Consider the following 18,146-nt stretch of genomic DNA (forward strand, 5'->3'; position numbering starts at 1 on the left):
ATCTTACCTGTGTGGGTCCTTTGAACTTGGAATTATATAGATACATTCTCTCTTGCTGAATGTGTTTTCTATCCAAGATTTCTGGGACTAAAACCGAAAAGGGAAATTAAAACATTAACAATTTAAGTACTGGTTCAGATTATTATACAAATGCAGTTAATCAGACAGTCTCAAACAAAAAACAAAATCCACCTGAAACCAATATTTTACTGCACCAAAACAGCATTTATCTCCTTCAAGCACAATCTGGTAATTATTAAAATTGTCCACCATTCCACATAATTTCTATACTGGCGAATACTACGTGTATCAGATATAGGTATGAATGTGTAAGAAGTAGTTTGAGGAGGGCTATTTGGGTAATCCTCTATCATTTAAGAACTGATCTCGCGTTAACTATAATTACAATGTTAAACATTTAAAAGAATAGTGGATAGGTACTCAGAATTCTTAAATAGACCCTTTGCAACTATACTTAAAATCCTTAAACAAAAATTAACAGCTCTGGAGCACTCTGAGTGATTAAACAGCAATCGACGCACCAAAAGTGCTGTGCCTAACATAATGAAAATTACACAGTATAACCACATGGTATTTGTGTGCAAAACCTTAAGCACACTGAAAGGAAATATAACACTAAACCTGCCCATTACAAAAAAACATCTAGCATTTAAAACGTGCATTCCTTATGAAACAGAAAAAAGCTATATTGGTTTTGACTAGATGCATACATTACATTACACAGTCATCCTACATAGTAAAACCCCTCTGTCCGTGCTTCCAGACCTGACAGTTTGCCGTCTGTGAATCTAATTGCATTGGCTATCATTCATAAAAGTGTGGTCGGTAAAAAAAAATCCAGGCGGGAAAATACCGCATTCGGTATTTTAGACTGTGTGCTCATTCATAAAAATGTTTACAGTTGCGATAGCAGTGTGGTATTTTCCCGAACTAGGCTGGCGGAAACAGGAGAAGCTGCATAAGTTGTTACATTTTCTCCTCCAGAGACAGCATTACAATAGAAGAGGCAGCCCCACCATCCCTTTAGATGTTGCCCTGAATCTGTGCTGATTCTGTCTATTAGTCTTTCTAAACTATCTATTTAAATTGCCACAGCTTATAAGAACTTCAAGAAATGTTACACTTGCAGGCTTTCTGATGTGAAATATATCTGAAAACAGGTACCTAAGGAGTTAAAAACACAGCCTGAGTATTCTTGGACAGCCTTTTTTGCTCTGCTCTCACTGCTGCTGCCTGGGAGGTCTGTTTCCATTAACTTAGCTGTTATCTGCATGTTTATTGCCTCTGCTAAGGGAGTGGTATTCTCCGTCCTGATTCCGCCTGCTCTAATCTTTATGAATTGACATATGGTGACGTGTTGAGATAATCACCGCACAAGGCGGTAATTTATTGCTCTACTCGGTAATTTGAGCTTTTCATGTGGTAACAGCTTTTATTAATAGACATTTTGCTAAGTGCTCGGTCAGCTGTTTTCAGCATTTTCCGCATGCGGGAATGCTTTATGAATGATGGCCATAGTGGGAAATAACAGCTTTTTTCAACTGCCAAGCCTAGCAACATCTTCCTGTGTACATATACGTCGGACACCAGCGGGGACGGCCAACATACAGTATCTGTGTGGGGAAGGGTGGCTAGCTACCGTGGCCTAGCGCCCGTTTAACGGGTGGGCCTTTTGACTAGTATGGAATAAATACTTAATGCAGCAGGACAGCCATACTATCCGGGGGGGGGGGGGGGGGGGGGGTTGAGAAGAAGAAAAAAAAAAAATTATATTATATATTATATTATATTAATATATATATATATATATATATATATATATATATATATATATATATATATATATATATATATATATATATATATATATACATATATATATATATATATATATATACATATATATATATATATATACATATATACATATATACATATATACATATATACATACATACATACATACACACACACATATACACATATACACATACATACATATACATATACATATATACACACACACACACACACACACACACACACACACACTTGTTCTACTTACATAACATGTACAGTGGAGGAAATAATTATTTGACCCCTCACTGATTTTGTAAGTTTGTCCAATGACAAAGAAATGAAGTCTCAGAACAGTATCATTTCAATGGTAGGTTTATTTTAACAGTGACAGATAGCACATCAAAAGGAAAATCGAAAAAATAACCTTAAAATAAAAGATAGCAACTGATTTGCATTTCATTGAGTAAAATAAGTTTTTGAACCCCTACCAACCATTAAGAGTTCTGGCTCCCACAGAGTGGTTAGACACTTCTACTCAATTAGTCACCCTCATTAAGGACACCTGTCTTAACTAGTCACCTGTATAAAAGACACCTGTCCACAGAATCAATCAATCAAGCAGACTCCAAACTCTCCAACATGGGAAAGACCAAAGAGCTGTCCAAGGATGTCAGAGACAAAATTGTAGACCTGCACAAGGCTGGAATGGGCTACAAAACCATTAGCAAGAAGCTGGGAGAGAAGGTGACAACTGTTGGTGCGATTGTTCGAAAATGGAAGGAGCACAAAATGACTATCAATCGACCTCGCTCTGGGGCTCCACGCAAGATCTCACCTCGTGGGGTGTCAATGGTTCTGAGAAAGGTGAAAAAGCATCCTAGAACTACACGGGAGGAGTTAGTGAATGACCTCAAATTAGCAGGGACCACAGTCACCAAGAAAACCATTGGAAACACATTACACCGCAATGGATTAAAATCCTGCAGGGCTCACAAGGTCCCCCTGCTCAAGAAGGCACATGTGCAGGCCCGTCTGAAGTTTGCCAATGAACACCTGAATGATTCTGTGAGTGACTGGGAGAAGGTGCTGTGGTCTGATGAGACCAAAATAGAGCTCTTTGGCATTAACTCAACTCGCTGTGTTTGGAGGAAGAAAAAAGCAGCCTATGACCCACAAAACACCGTCCCCACCATCAAGCATGGGGCTGGAAACATTTTGCTTTGGGGGAGTTTTTCTGCTAAGGGCACAGGACAACTTAATCGCATTAACGGGAAAATGGACGGAGCCATGTATCGTGAAATCCTGAACGACATTCTCCTTCCCTCTGCCAGGAAACTGAAAATGGGTCGTGGATGGGTGTTCCAGCACGACAATGACCCAAAACATACAGCAAAGGCAACAAAGGAGTGGCTCAAGAAGAAGCACATTAAGGTCATGGAGTGGCCTAGTCAGTCTCCGGACCTTAATCCAATAGAAAACCTATGGAGGGATCTCAAGCTCTGAGTTGCACAGAGACAGCCTCGAAACCTTAGGGATTTAGAGATGATGTGCAAAGAGGAGTGGACCAACATTCCTCCTAAAATGTGTGCAAACTTGGTCATCAATTACAAGAAACGTTTGATCTCTGTGCTTGCAAACAAGGGTTTTTCCACTAAGTATTAAGTCTTTTATTGTTAGAGGGTTCAAAAACTTATTTCACTCAATGAAATGCAAATCAGTTGCTATCTTTTATTTAAGGTTATTTTTTCGATTTTCTTTTTGATGTGCTATCTGCCACTGTTAAAATAAACCTACCATTGAAATGATACTGTTCTGAGACTTTTCATTTCTTTGTCATTGGACAAACTTACAAAATCAGTGAGGGGTCAAATAATTATTTCCTCCACTGTATTGTGCTGTCCACATTTTGATTTAATTAAATTTTATATAGTAAGTGAAGAGATAATTGATGTAGGCATTTTCCATCTTAACGGTCTCTGACTGAAGCAAATCCTGATGTAAATGTTCTCCCTATTTCTGACTCCTAGAAACTGCAGTCAGATCTAGCTTGATGTAAATGTTCTCCCTATTTCTGACTCCTAGAAATTGCACGGTCAGATCTAGCTTGCTTTGCAAACACATGTAAGCACAGCATAGATTGTATTTCAGCAGCTTCTGCAGAGGGGCCTCGTGTCACACTGAACTGCCCCAGCCAATCAGTGAGGAGCAGGAATATAGGAGAGATAAGCTTCCCTCTCCTTGGTAATGTACCAAATAAAGCCAGGCTGACCGAGATAAGATTAATTACAGCAGAAACATTTATGATTATATTGAAATGCCTGCAATGCAAGGTCAGGTTGTACACTGCATAATAAACAGAGCAATGGGTAAATGAAATTTAATTTTATGGCAGACAATCCCACTTTAAATTTTTATGCAGCCATCATCTTTTTCAAGACACTGGTTTAAAAGAGGCAGAACAAAATGCATCATATTTATGCAGCCATCATCTTTTTCAAGACCCTGGTTTAAGGCTGCTTTCACAGTGGGACGTTACAGGCGCACGTTAGAGCAGCCTGTAACGCAGCCCACCGCACAGCAATGAAAAATCAATGGGCTGTTCACAGTGCCCACGTTGCGTTACATTGTAACACAGCAAGTTTTAAAAAAGTGCTGCATGCTTTGCGTTATACGCGGCTAAGCCGCGTTAGACTGTTTGCACATGTTCAGTGATGTTGGAGGAGGAGGTCTCCCCTCCTCCTCCACGTCTAGCCCTATGGCTAATTAACATTCACTGCACTCAGTGACGTGCAGGGTTTACTTCCTGGAGCGGCCGCTCTGTGCGGCGATTGGCCGGCGGGACCACGTGATGCGGATCACGTGGTCTCCGCATCACATTGCACAAAAAAGGCACACCAAGAGCTGCATAACACAGCTCTAGGTAGCGTCCTCGTCCAGCACCACCAGGCATTGCGTTAGGGGCATGTTATGCGACCTATAACGTCCCCTAAAACGCAACGTCCTGGTGGGAAAGAAGCCTAAAAGAGGCAGAACAAAATGCATCATACAGGACTCTTCCAAATGCACTGCAAGAAAACACTTGTGTCTCCGAGTACCATACCATGGTAAGCACCTGTCACATCAACAGAGTTGAACAATAATGCGCGAGATCGCTGAATTCAATGTACAGAGAACATTTACTGTGATTTACTGTGCACAAAAACATTAACAATTTTGTTTCAGCACCTTACTCGATGCTTAAAATCAACACAAATTACCTTATTGAATTAACTTTTTCTCCTAGGATATAGTTTTACATAATGCTTTTAGGTACCAAAAAGCAGGGCTGTGGAGTAGGAGTCGGAGTAATTTGGGGTACCTGGAGTCGGTGGTTTCAATAAAGTGAGGAGTCGGAATCGGATGATTTTTGAACCAAATCCATAGCTGTAAAAATTAGACTAAGGAGTTGGAGTTAATGAGTCGGAGCAATTCTGGGTCCCTGGAGTCGATGGTTTCATAAACTGAGGAGTCTGAGTATTTTTGTACAGACTCCACAGCCCTGCAAAGTAGGTGAAAAACTGTTAAAACTATTCTGAATATTTTCTTGCTTGTTGGTTGTTTAAAAAGGCATTCTATTGATAAGGTGTGAAACTATCACCTAGGAGAAAAAAAACTTGGGAGAAAAGGTAGATTTAATAAAGGCCAATGAAGCTTTGCTGCACATTTGTTTCAGAGAATCAGCTGTACTGTTGGGGCATTCAGGTGATCTGCCAAGTCAGTAAGCCGCCAGCATAAGCTAAAGTGCTTGAGTTCAGTGTACACAACATTTACTAAGCAGGTAATTATTTATAGTACAAGAGCAGACTTCTGCAGAGATGGATAAGACAACTAGGTGGTCAAAACAATGAAGAAATCATGTCCACATCTTTATGGCAAAAATGAATATAGAAAACAGAGTGAACATTTCATTTAGTCCTTCATTCAATTCTTTAAAAAAAAAAAAAAAAAAAAACAACAACAAAAAAACAAACAAACAAACAAACAAACAAACAAAAAACACGTATTGACATGAAGGCTAATCTTTAAGAAATAAAAGAAAATATACTAATATACAGTAATAACACTAAGTCCCATAAGAAAAATAAAATATTCACAGTAACAGAGCACTATATTTATATATACTTACTGTACCTCTACTACACAGAGTATAGATCTAATGTTAGTCTTGTTAACATCCATGTGCCAAACATACCGATTGTAGATGCACCACTAGTTATTTTGTAGTCCCTCTTATAACCTGAGGTTTTCTGCTGTGCAGGTTAAAACAGATACACATTATGCTGACAACACCTACTCAGACCAGACATTAAAACAAATGATGGGTGAAGGGAATATCTCAATATTTCCCTTATGGCATTTATCAATAAGTGGAACATGGCAACTGTATGGTCAATTTCTTGAAAGGGACACTTTTAAAGTAGGAAAACATGATAAGTGCAAGGCTCGGAACAACTTTGGTAACAGCCGAGCCTAAATGGCAAGAGGACTGGGTAAAACCTTCCTTAAAGTACAGCCGATGTGATATGTGGCATGTACAGTGCCAAACACACAAATAACGGCTGTGTTCCTTTTTTTCTTCTTTGTGTGAGAGTTAAAAATTAGGTATGCAAGTGACAGTTTCTGTCTGGGTCGGACTACAGCGTAACAATCAGTGATAAGGAATTGCAGTAAATGGCTTCCGAGAGCAGGACAGATACATTTTCTAGCAGACATTTCTAACAGCAAGGTGGTTGTTAGTTCATACCAACCCCTCCTGTGCAGGAAATGGTTCGGCCCATCAGTTTATTTAGCTGAAAAGATCAGAACTGACAGATTATTTTGGAGAGAGAGAGAGAGAGAGAGAGAGAGAGAGAGAGAGAGAGACGTGTGTACAAATAAAGTGACCCTAGTACTAGTATTAATGTGTGACCTAATATACAGTATTAAAAATATATATTATTGCAATAGATGCCTTTAAATAATGGTACATCTTGAAGGGATTTTACACTTGTGTAAATGAGAAAAGCTGCAGGAGTAATTATATCCCCAGAGCAAGAGGTTCTGCTGCTTAACCACTTAAGGACCGCAGTCTTTTCACCCTTAAGGACCAGAGCCTTTTTTCCATTCAGACCACTGCAGCTTAAATGGTTTATTGCTCAGTCATACAAGCTACCATCTAAATGAATTTTACCTCCTTTTCTTGTCACTAATACAGCTTTCTTTTGGTGCTATTTGATTGGTGCTGCGATTTTTACTTTTTATTCTATTCATCAAAAAAGACATGAATTTTGGCAAAAAAATGATTTTTTTAACTTTCTGTGCTGACATTTTTCAAATAAAGTAAAATTTCTGTATACATGCAGCGCGAAAAATGTGGACAAACATGTTTTTGATTAAAAAAAATCCATTCAGTGTATATTTATTGGTTTGGGTAAAAGTTATAGCGTTTACAAACTATGGTGCAAAAATTGAATTTTCCCATTTTGAAGCATCTCTCTCATTTCTGAGCACCTGTCAGGTTTCATGAGGTGCTAGAATTCCAGGATAGTATAAATACCCCCCAAATGACCCCATTTTGGAAAGAAGACACCCCAAAGTATTCACTAAGAGGCATGGTGAGTTCATAGAAGATTTTATCTTTTGTCAAAAGTTAGCGGAAAATGACACTTTGTGACAAAAAAAATAAATAAAAAAAAGTTTCCATTTCTGCTATCTGGTGACAAAAAAAAATGAAATCTGCCACGGACTCACCATGCCCCTCTCTGAATACCTTGAAGTGTCTAGTTTCCAAAATGGGGTCATTTGTGGGGTGTGTTTATTGTCCTGGCATTTTGGGGGGTGCTAAATTGTAAGCACCCCTGTAAAGCCTAAAAGTGCTCATAGGACTTTGGGCCCCTTAGCGCACCTAGGCTGCAAAAGAAATGTCACACATGTGGTATCGCCTTACTCAGGAGAAATAGTATAATGTGTTTTGGGGTGTATTTTTACACATACCCATGATTGGTGGGAGAAATATCTCTGTAAATGAGATTTCTTTTGATTTTTTTACACACAATTGTCCATTTACAGAGATATTTCTCCCACCCAGCATGGGTATGTGTAAAAATACACCCCAAAACACATTATACTACTTCTCCTGAGTACGGCGATACCACATGTGTGACACTTTTTTGCACCCTAACTGCGCTAAGGGGCCCAAAGTCCTATGAGTACCTTTAGGATTTCACAGGTCATTTTGAGGCATTTATTTTCTAGACTACTTCTCACGGTTTAGGGCCCCTAAAATGCCAGGACAGTATAGGAACCCTACAAGTGACCCCATTTTAGAAAGAAGACACCCCAAGGTATTCCGTTAGTAGTATGGGGAGTTCATAGAAGATTTCATTTTTTTTTCACAAGTTAGCGGAAATTGATTTTTATTGTTTTTTTCACAAAGTGTCATTTTCCACTAACTTGTGACAAAAAATAAAATCTTCTATGAATTCCCCATACACCTAATTGAATACCTTGGGGTGTCTTTTTTCTAAAATGGGGTCACTTGTGGGGTTCCTATAATGCCCTGGCATTTTAGGGGCCCTAAACCGTGAGGAGTAGTCTAGAAACCAAATGCCTCAAAATGACCTGTGAAATTCTAAAGGTACTCATAGGACGTTGGGCCTCTTAGCGCACCTAGGTTGCAAAAAAGTGTCACACATGTGGTATCGCCGTACTCAGGAGAAGTAGTATAATGTGTTTTGGGGTGTATTTTTACACATACCCATGCTGGGTGGGAGAAATATCTCTGTAAATTAAAATGTTTTGATTTTTTTTACACACAATTGTCCCTTTACAGAGAGATTTCTCCCACCCAGCATGGGTATGTGTAAAAATACACCCCAAAACACATTATACTACTTCTCCTGAGTACGGCGATATCACATGTGTGACACTTTTTTGCAGCCTAGGTGCGCTATGGGGCCCAACGTCCTATTCACAGGTAATTTTGAGGCATTTGGTTTCTAGACTACTCCTCACGGTTTAGGGCCCCTAAAATGCCAGGGCAGTATAGAAACCCCACAAGTGACCCCATTTTAGAAAGAAGACACCCCAAGGTATTCCGTTAGGTGTATGGTGAGTTCATAGAAGATTTTATTTTTTGTCACAAGTTAGTGGAAAATGACACTTTGTGAAAAAAAACAATACAAATCAATTTCCGCTAACTTATGACAAAAAATAAAATCTTCTATGAACTCGTCATACACCTAACGGAATACCTTGGGGTGTCTTCTTTCTAAAATGGGGTCACTTGTGGGGTTCCTATACTGCCCTGGCATTTTAGGGGCCCAAAACCACGAGGAGTAGTCTGGAAACCAAATGCCTCAAAATGACTGTTCAGGGGTATAAGCATCTGCAAATTTTGATGACAGGTGGTCTATGAGGGGCCGAATTTTGTGGAACCGGTCATAAGCAGGGTGGCTTCTTAGATGACAGGTTGTATTGGCACTGAAGTGCAGGAATGTTCTCAAATCATGACCTGGACATGGCAATTAAGTCGTACCAGCAGTGATCAGAAAAAAAATTTCTGTCACTGCGGTGGGGCGGGTGAGGGTTTGGCCGGGTGATCAGAAGCCCGCAGGGGGCATATTAGGGCCTGATCTGATGGGTAGCAGTGACAGGTGGTGACAGGGGGTGACGGGGTGGTTGATAGGTGATCAGTAGGTGATTACAGAGAATATATGCAAGCAATGCACTGGTGAGTTGATCAGAGGGGGTCTGGGGGGCTAATTTAGGGTGTGGGCAGGTGATTGGGTGCCCGCAAGGGGCAGATTAGTGTCTGATCTGATGGGTAGCAGTGACAGGTGGTGACGGGGTGATTGATGGGTGATCAGTGGATGATTAGAGGGGAGAACAGATGTAAACAATGCACTTTCAGAGGTGATCTGAGGGTGGGTCTGCACGCAATCTGAGGGTGTGGGTGGGTGATCAGGTGCCCACAAAAGGCAGGTTAGGGTCTGATCTGATGGGTGGCAGTGACAGGTGGTGACAGGGGGTGATTGATGGGTGATTGACAGGTGATCAGTGGGTGATTATAGGGAAGAATAGATGTATACAGTACACAGGGGGGAGGGTCTAGGGAGGATCTAAGGGTGTGGGGGGGGTGTGTTCAGGAGCCCCAAGGGGGCAGTTTAGGACCTAATCTAAAAAATAGCGTTGAGATAGTGACAGGGAGTGATTAATGGGTGATTAGGGGGGTGATTGGGTGCAAACAGGTGTCCCAGGGGTGGGCAGGGGGGGTCTGATGGGTGCAGTGGGCGATCAGGGGGCAGGATCAGTGTGCTTGGGTACTTACTAGGAGGGCTGCAACCTGCCCTGGTGGTCCCTTAATCACTGGGACCACCAGGGCAGGAGGCAGCCTGTATAATACGCTTTGTATACATTACAAAGCGTATTATCCGCTTTACATGCGGAAGATCGGGGGTTAACAACCCGCCGCCGCTGCTAATTGGCTGGCGGGTTGACGTCGCGGGTGGGCACATCCAGCGCGCGATCCCCGGCAGCTAGTCCGCAACGAGCCGCCGCCGATCGGCGTATTGCGCGGTCGTTGCGGGCTCCACTTTGCCGCCGCCCCTAGGTAGGGGCGGCCGGCAAGTGGTTAAAATCACAATCCAGTTTATATATATATATATATATATATATATATATATATATATATATATATATATATATATATATATATATATATATATATATATATATATATATATATATCTCTATCTATCTATCTATCTATCTATCTATCTATCTATCTATATATATAGATCTATATATATATAGATCTATATATATAGATCTATATATATATAGATCTATATATATATATAGATCTATTTATATATATAGATCTATATATATATATATATATATATATATAGATCTATATATATATATAGATCTATATATATATATAGATCTATATATATAGATCTATATATATATAGATCTATATATATATATATATATATAGATCTATATATATATATATATATAGATCTATATATATATATATATATATATATATAGATCTATATATATATATAGATCTATATATATATATATATATATATATATATATATATATATATATATATAGATCTATATATATATATATAGATCTATATATATATAGATCTATATATATATATATATATAGATCTATATATATATATAGATCTATATATATATATATATAGATCTATATATATATAGATCTATATATATATAGATCTATATATATATATATATATAGATCTATATATATATATAGATCTATATATATATATATATATATATATATATATATATAGATCTATATATATATATATATATATAGATCTATATATAGGTGGTTGGGAGGGGATCAAGGGATACATGGGGGGGGGAGAGCTGGAAAAAAGTTTATTTTTACACTAAAATCGCACAGCCTGTCACGGCTGCAGGCTGTGCGTCTCTCCCTGTCACACAAGATCCACAGTGACAGGGAGAGGGAGGCGGAGAGGGAGGCGGAACGGCAACTATGTTGCCTTTCGGAGGGTGATCGCTGTGATTGGCTCACAGCGATCACACGGCAGGGAGCCAATCAGTGACGGCTCCTGCCGATACCCGGAAGCCTTAGCTGTCATAAGACAGCTAAGTGCAGCCGGTTCGGTGCGCGCGATCGCGGCGGGGAGCGGCGGCGCCGGTGATAGAGATCTACGCCTTGCCAGCCAGGAGCCCATCAAAACAGGGCGTAGATCTCTATCACTGCGGTCCGGAAATGGTTAAAGGGAATCTGAAGTGAAAATAAACTTTTGAGACAATGATTTGTATGTGTAGTACAGCTAAGAAATAGAACAGGGGTCCCCAAACATTTTGGGTCAAGTGCCGTGTCAACATACTTCAGACTGCTGGGGGGCCGGAGTACACATAAAATGATGTAGAAGTCTTTGCGGACCAGACAGTGAACCATACCCAGGTGACAACCTGCAGTCCTAATGGACAGCAGTGTCCCCTGATGTGGAATTTGGTTGGAAACCAGCAAAATTACTGCTTTCTGGCTTTCATATGGATGGGTGGTGCCAGCACTGCTATTCTATATGCGGAACACCAATATTTAAAGATGTAGCTGACCGTATCTATATGTAATACATTTTGTGTGTGGTGGGGCCGGAAAAAAACCTCAGGGAACCTCATTAGGCCCGCGGGCCTTAGTTTGAGGACCACTGAAATAGAACATCAGTAGCACAGATATGAGTCTCATATGGTTTCCAGTGCAGGAAGAGTTAAAAAACTTCAATTATATATGCAAAAGAGCTTCTCTGGGCTCTCTGACTAATTAGCTTATCAGTGATGTTTACTATATTCCCCACAAGGTACCCACAAGACAGAATCTATCACTTCCATGCCTAGAAATTAACTCTTTCAGGCAGCAAAATAAAACAGCCTGGTTATTGTGTTTTGTACTGTACATACACCTGTTCATCTCATTATGTCACATATTGCCTTGGGTACACTTTAAAGTACATCTGAAGTGAGAGGTATGGAGGGCTGCCATATTTATTTAGTTGCAGTAGTGTCTACATCACACACCGGAAACAATCATATGGCTAAAGCAGTCTTCGCGTTCCCAGACACATTAGCACCCTCTATGCTGCTATATGGTATATGATATATGCTATAACAGCATAGATGGCACCATTGTGGCCAGGAACGCGAAGAATCACTCGCGTCCCCAGCCTGTCAGCTCCTGTCACCAAAACAGGAAGTGGCTGCCGGCGGGGCCAGGAGGATCGGAGGGAGATGGCGAGGGCACCGGACAGCTGCAGGGGGCTATTGGAAGCCCCAGGTGAGTAAAACTCTGTTTGACTTAAGTGTCCCTTTAAGTCAAAAACACCTGATCTGCACGTTTGCTCGGGGTCTACTTGTAAAAGCATTTGAGGCAGAGGATCAGCAGGACAGCCAGGCAACCTGTATTGTCGCCGAAAATGAAACTGAGCTGCGGTGGGGGACCAAATGATTGATGAGTGACGGCAAAGGTACAAGACATCTGCAGGGGGCTGGTGGAAGCCCCAGGTTAGTGAAACTTTTTTTCCCCACATTGGTTGAGGTTCACTTTAAGAGAAAAGAAATATAGCAGCCTCTGTACCCCTCTCAGTTCACGTGTCATTTCAAATTCTGTACTAATCTATTCACTGGCAGCTAGTAGATAGAAACAACTTCTGTTCTATAAGCAATCAAGCTTAAAAAAAAAAGAAAAAAAAAAAAAAAAGTTTGTCATTAATCCTTACTATGAATGGAATCACACTGAAAACACGTTCTCACTAAAGTAGATTTTCCTTTTAACTCTACAGAGAGCAGTGCCTACCAGTGGTTCCAACCTCTCCGCACTGGCTGGAATCCCAGAACTGTTTTCTACTGACTGTGGTTATCGAAATGCCAACACCTAGTAGCAACTCCTCATAACAGGAAATATAAAATGATGATGAACTCCTAGTGTGTACTTTTTGAGACAGCATTTACACTTTCAGTTCTGATGTCCTGTACTTCTGATATCCGCACAATGTAGTATACACAAGGTAAAACATTCTTAGCATAGCTTAGAGCTAGAAATTCCCAGAAAATCCACTTTCATGTTCTTTCTAAGAAATAAGCATGCAGTTTGCAAGCTCGGCTAACCAGATGAGAATGACAAATGTCAACAGCAAGTCCAGAACCTGTCTGTGTGACAGCATTACATACATTATCTGCTCTTACTTAGATACTAGAATTGATAATTGTCTTCTGCAGTCTATCCCCAAATATGCAAAGAATATATAAAATGGTTATAAAGCATACATATGTGACTCAAATCACAGAGACGTAAGGCTCGGTTCACATTAGCTTTTGCCAACGGAACCGGCCGTACGGTTCCGATGTCCGTTCTGCTGAACGGACAAAAAACATGCAGCAGGACCCAATTTTCCAGACCGTTTTGCTCAGCGGAACGGAAAGTTTTGCAGCTACAAAGGAACAAATAAAAAACTGACAGTTTTTATCTGATCCTGATGGCCGGATCCGTACGGCCAGCTCGCAAAAAAACGCAGATGTGAACCAGGCCTTACTGCTGCTGTCCAGCAATGAAGCACTCATACAGAATGCTGTAAAACACAAAACCACTAGGGCGAACTCACTGCCAAGAGAGACAGCATATTTTTCTACCGCTTGGAAGCCACTGTGCTGAACACACTGTTATTAACGCCTGATTTTCATATGCTAGGGGTTCCCATTAATAACTATGGAAAGAGTTTACATGCTCTTTCAAAAAAAGAATCTAAAAAACATAAAAAAAAAAAAAAAAAAACAATTCACTGACAAGTAGTTTTTTTTTTTTTTAAAGTACTATCTGGGATCATTAAACATCTGGATAAATGTGTCAATACATTTATTCCAGTTTCGGATATAATTAAAAAACAAAACCTTAAGGGCCCATTCACACTTGAAAGTGGCAAAACAGTAGGCGCTTAGCACTACCGTTTTGCACGGGTGATATTACCGTGATTAGCACGGTAAAATCACTGTATACTTCACTTTTTTAAGTGCTGCCCTGCTTTTTACACTCTGCTTTTTTAAGCACTGTATTGCGATTGCTCCAGAATCGCTAGAAAATGCTGTAGGCAACATGTTTTGCGATTGCTGTTAATCACGAACTGTCCACGAAATGCGGCAATCGCAGCAGTGAGATCACTGCCATATGGTTAGAATTGCATCAGCACTTTAAAAGCGCTAGCGCTTCAGCAATTAGCAGGAATCACGCGCTAATCACCCTAGTGTGAATGGGCCCTAAGGTGACACCAACATTCTACATTAGAATCCTGGATGTCATTGAAGCAGGTAGTTATGGGAAATTAGCTGCTCACCATTCTACGCAGTACAAAAAAAAAAAAAACACCAATTTTGGGCTGAAGATGGGCTTTAAAGAGACACTGAAGCGAGAATAAATCTCACTTCAGTGCTTATATTCAGCAGGGGCATGTGTGCCCCTGCAAAAACGCCGCTATCCCGCGGCTAAACGGGGGTCCCTTACCCCCCAAATCCCCCCCTGCAAAATCTACGACCATTTTGCTGCTGTTGAGGCAGGGCTAACGGCTGCAGCCCTGCCTCTCAGCGCCGTCTATCAGCGGCGCATTGCCGCCTCTCCCCCGCCCCTCTCAACGAAGGAAGACTGAGAGGGGCGGGGGAGAGGCGGAGATACGTTCTGACAGATGCGCGTTAGGCAGGGCTGCAGCGGTTAGCCCTGCCTCAATCAGGAAGAGATCCTCGGGACTCCACGAGGGGATTTGAGAGGCAAGGGACCCCCGTTTAGCCGCGTGATAGCGGCGTTTTAGCAGGGGCACACATGCCCCTGCTGAATATAAGCTCTGAAGCGAGATTTATTCTCGCTTCAGAGGCTCTTTAAGGCTGGTTTCACAGTGGGACGTTAAAGTCCCACGTTACAGCAGCCAGGAACGCAGCCTAACTCACAGCACTGTACAATCAATGTGCTGTTCACAGTGCACACGTTGCGTTAGGGTATAACGCTGCACGTTAAATGAAAGTGCAGCATGCGGTAGGTTATACCCCTATAGAGCTGCGTTAGACTGCTTGCACATGATCACTGACTAGCCACATGGCTAATTAATATTCACTGCACTGTGGTGACTCGTGGTGGGACTCAGTGTTGTCCGGATCATGAATGAATCGCTCATTTGATCCAGATCTTTGTGAGTCGACTCATCCGGATCATCACAATGAAAGATTCGGTTCACAGTGGATGTCTGTCTGGAAGAAACAGGAACATACAGAATGTACAGTGCAGGGAAAGTCCTGTCCTGCTAGTCATTTCATCCCCAGTCTGCTTCCCTAGTAAAATGATTCAAATGATTCGGTTCAAAGATCCGGATCTTTTCAATGATCCGATTTGAATGATCCGAATCCTTAAAAAAAATCTGGATTTCCCATCACTATCCTGGAGAGGCAGCTTTGAGAGCCGCATAACGCGGCTCAATCTGACGTCCAACTTCAACACCACCACGCGTTGCGTTAGGGGCACTTAACGTCCCCTAAAACGCAATGTCTTGGTGTGAAAGTAGCCTAAAACACAACAATGGTCTGGGTCTGTAACTTTAAACAAGAGAACTACTTTATAAACTTAATTCAATGCACAAATTACAGTCCGTTACAGTTGGTTCCCAACACATGGCTCAGATACCCCACAGAATACCAGGTCTTGTCACAGCCAATGCATTATTGGCATTGGGGAAAAAAATAGCATCTTATTGATCATTTCAAACATTTATACATGGGTTAAGTTCACTAGTTTTTAAGCAGCTTGGAACTGGGCCAAATTTGTTTAAACTCATTAGCACAGATCATCTCACAAACTGACTTTTTTCGTTTATATAATGCATAAAGGAATGCTTGTAAAGCATTTATACTTATACATGTTAATAGTATTTCAATTTATAAAATGGATACGGGTTGTGCCGACAAACCAATGTATAATCCTGATCAGAGTATACATGTGTAACCACTTGACCACTGAGGGGTTTTACCCCTTTAGGACCAGAGCAATTTTCCACTGTTAGTGCTCCTCCCATTTTTTTTGCCAATAACTTAATCACAATAACATGATCTATAGCTTGTTTTTTTTCACCACCAATTAGGCTTACTTTGGGTTTTACATTATGCTAAGAATTATTTTATTCTAAACACATTTTAATTGGAATAAAAAGAAAAAAGAAAAAATTATTTCTCAGTTTTCAGCCATTAAATAGTGTTAAAATAAAACGTTCTACAGTTTATAAAACCCACATATTTTATTTGCCTATTTGTCCCGGTTATGGCAACATTTACAATTTTTCCCTAGTAGATGTAAACCTAGCCGCATCGCATCACTTCCACCACCGCCCGCGTCACTTCCGCATTTCCCGATGCGCAAACCAATGGAGATGGGACGCGGCTGCGGCTGTGCGAGAATCTGCAGCATGCTGCAGATTCTCGGACTGCTCCGCACAACATGCATGCAGTGGAAACTCTTCCACTGCCGTGCATGTGTTTCAGGACACCCGCGGTGCGATGCGGCTAGCCGCATCGCACCGCTCCTAGTGGAAACGGGCCTTCAGGGCTCTTTTCCACCATGAAATGCTAATTACCACTATGCAATTGAGTTACTATACTCCGTATAGTAGAGCTCAATCGCATCCAAAATGCGTCAGGACAATGACAGCGCTTGGACCAAAATCCCATCGCAATCGGATTGCACTAATGGAAATTGCTGCTGCTGTTTCCATTACTTTAATGTACCTTGCGTTTTGCAATCGGAATCAAAATCGCAGTGTAGTGGAAAAAGGCCCTTACAGATGCTGAAAAGCGGATACAATTGCATTAGTGGGCTCAGGCCCAAACTGACAAAATAGTGTGCAAGTGATTAGGGATCTTATCAAGAAAACCCATAGAGATGCAAGAGCAGGGACAGTTATTACAACCGAAATCATGAAAACTTCTGGATGTGGCCCTAGGCCTCTTTTCCACAGAAGGCTGCAGTTCAGCCCCCGTAACCAATCCCAGTGCAATTTCATGCCTCCCCCCACCACCCATGACAAGCGCTATAGGAGCAGCTGACACGTGAATTCATAGCTTTTAGCTGCACTTGGAAAAGAAGCCTTTAAAGAGGAGCTGTTAGGTATAAGGTCTCAGAGAAAATAAACACATATATCAGTAGCTAAAGATTGGCTGTACTTACATTACATATGCATTTCACTGTCCACGTTTGTACTTCACAGAATTTTTATATAGTATATGCAGAGATTGATGCTCCTGACAGCTCATGGCAGGTTCCATGTTTTTCTGTCAAATGTGTCGTCATGTCCTGCCTGCTTCCTGATCACAGAAAAGCTCGTACTGAATAACACAGTGTGCAGTGAATATTAATGAGCCATGTGGCTAGGAACAATAGCTGACTCCTGCAGTGTACTCTGCCCGGAGATTTATCAGTGCTACGCGCTGGACTGATTACAAGCTGCTGTAACGTCTCATTAGCAGCCGAGGGGAGGGCCCCAGAATGCTTTGCAGTATAGTATGCGGCTTGCGTCCTCTTAGGTCTAACAGCTTTTCTGATAAGAACACATCAAAGGTAACTGAGATTTTTATCTTCACTAATGGCTTTTTGGCTTCCTTCTAAACTGTTTAACACAGGAGAATAGAGGTTTAAATTAGCTTCTGCAGCCTGACAGTTACTCTTTAAGGGAATCTGTAACAGAAAAGAGTGCCTGGGG

The 18,146-nt window shown here is 41.1% G+C and overlaps 1 protein-coding gene across 3 annotated transcripts in view; it reads right to left on the bottom strand.

Moving 5' to 3' along the window:
• Positions 1 to 18,146, bottom strand: part of TRPM7 (transient receptor potential cation channel subfamily M member 7) — a 225,448-nt gene that overhangs the window by 148,885 nt on the left and 58,417 nt on the right. For all 3 annotated transcript variants that reach the window (XM_068275395.1, XM_068275393.1, XM_068275392.1), the window contains one exon: positions 8 to 87. In XM_068275395.1, the coding sequence (XP_068131496.1) occupies positions 8 to 87 (80 nt within the window). The remainder of the gene's footprint in view (positions 1 to 7; positions 88 to 18,146) is intronic.

The sequence above is a fragment of the Hyperolius riggenbachi genome, chromosome 3, assembly GCF_040937935.1.
Source record: "Hyperolius riggenbachi isolate aHypRig1 chromosome 3, aHypRig1.pri, whole genome shotgun sequence".
NCBI classification, from domain to species: Eukaryota; Metazoa; Chordata; class Amphibia; order Anura; family Hyperoliidae; genus Hyperolius; species Hyperolius riggenbachi.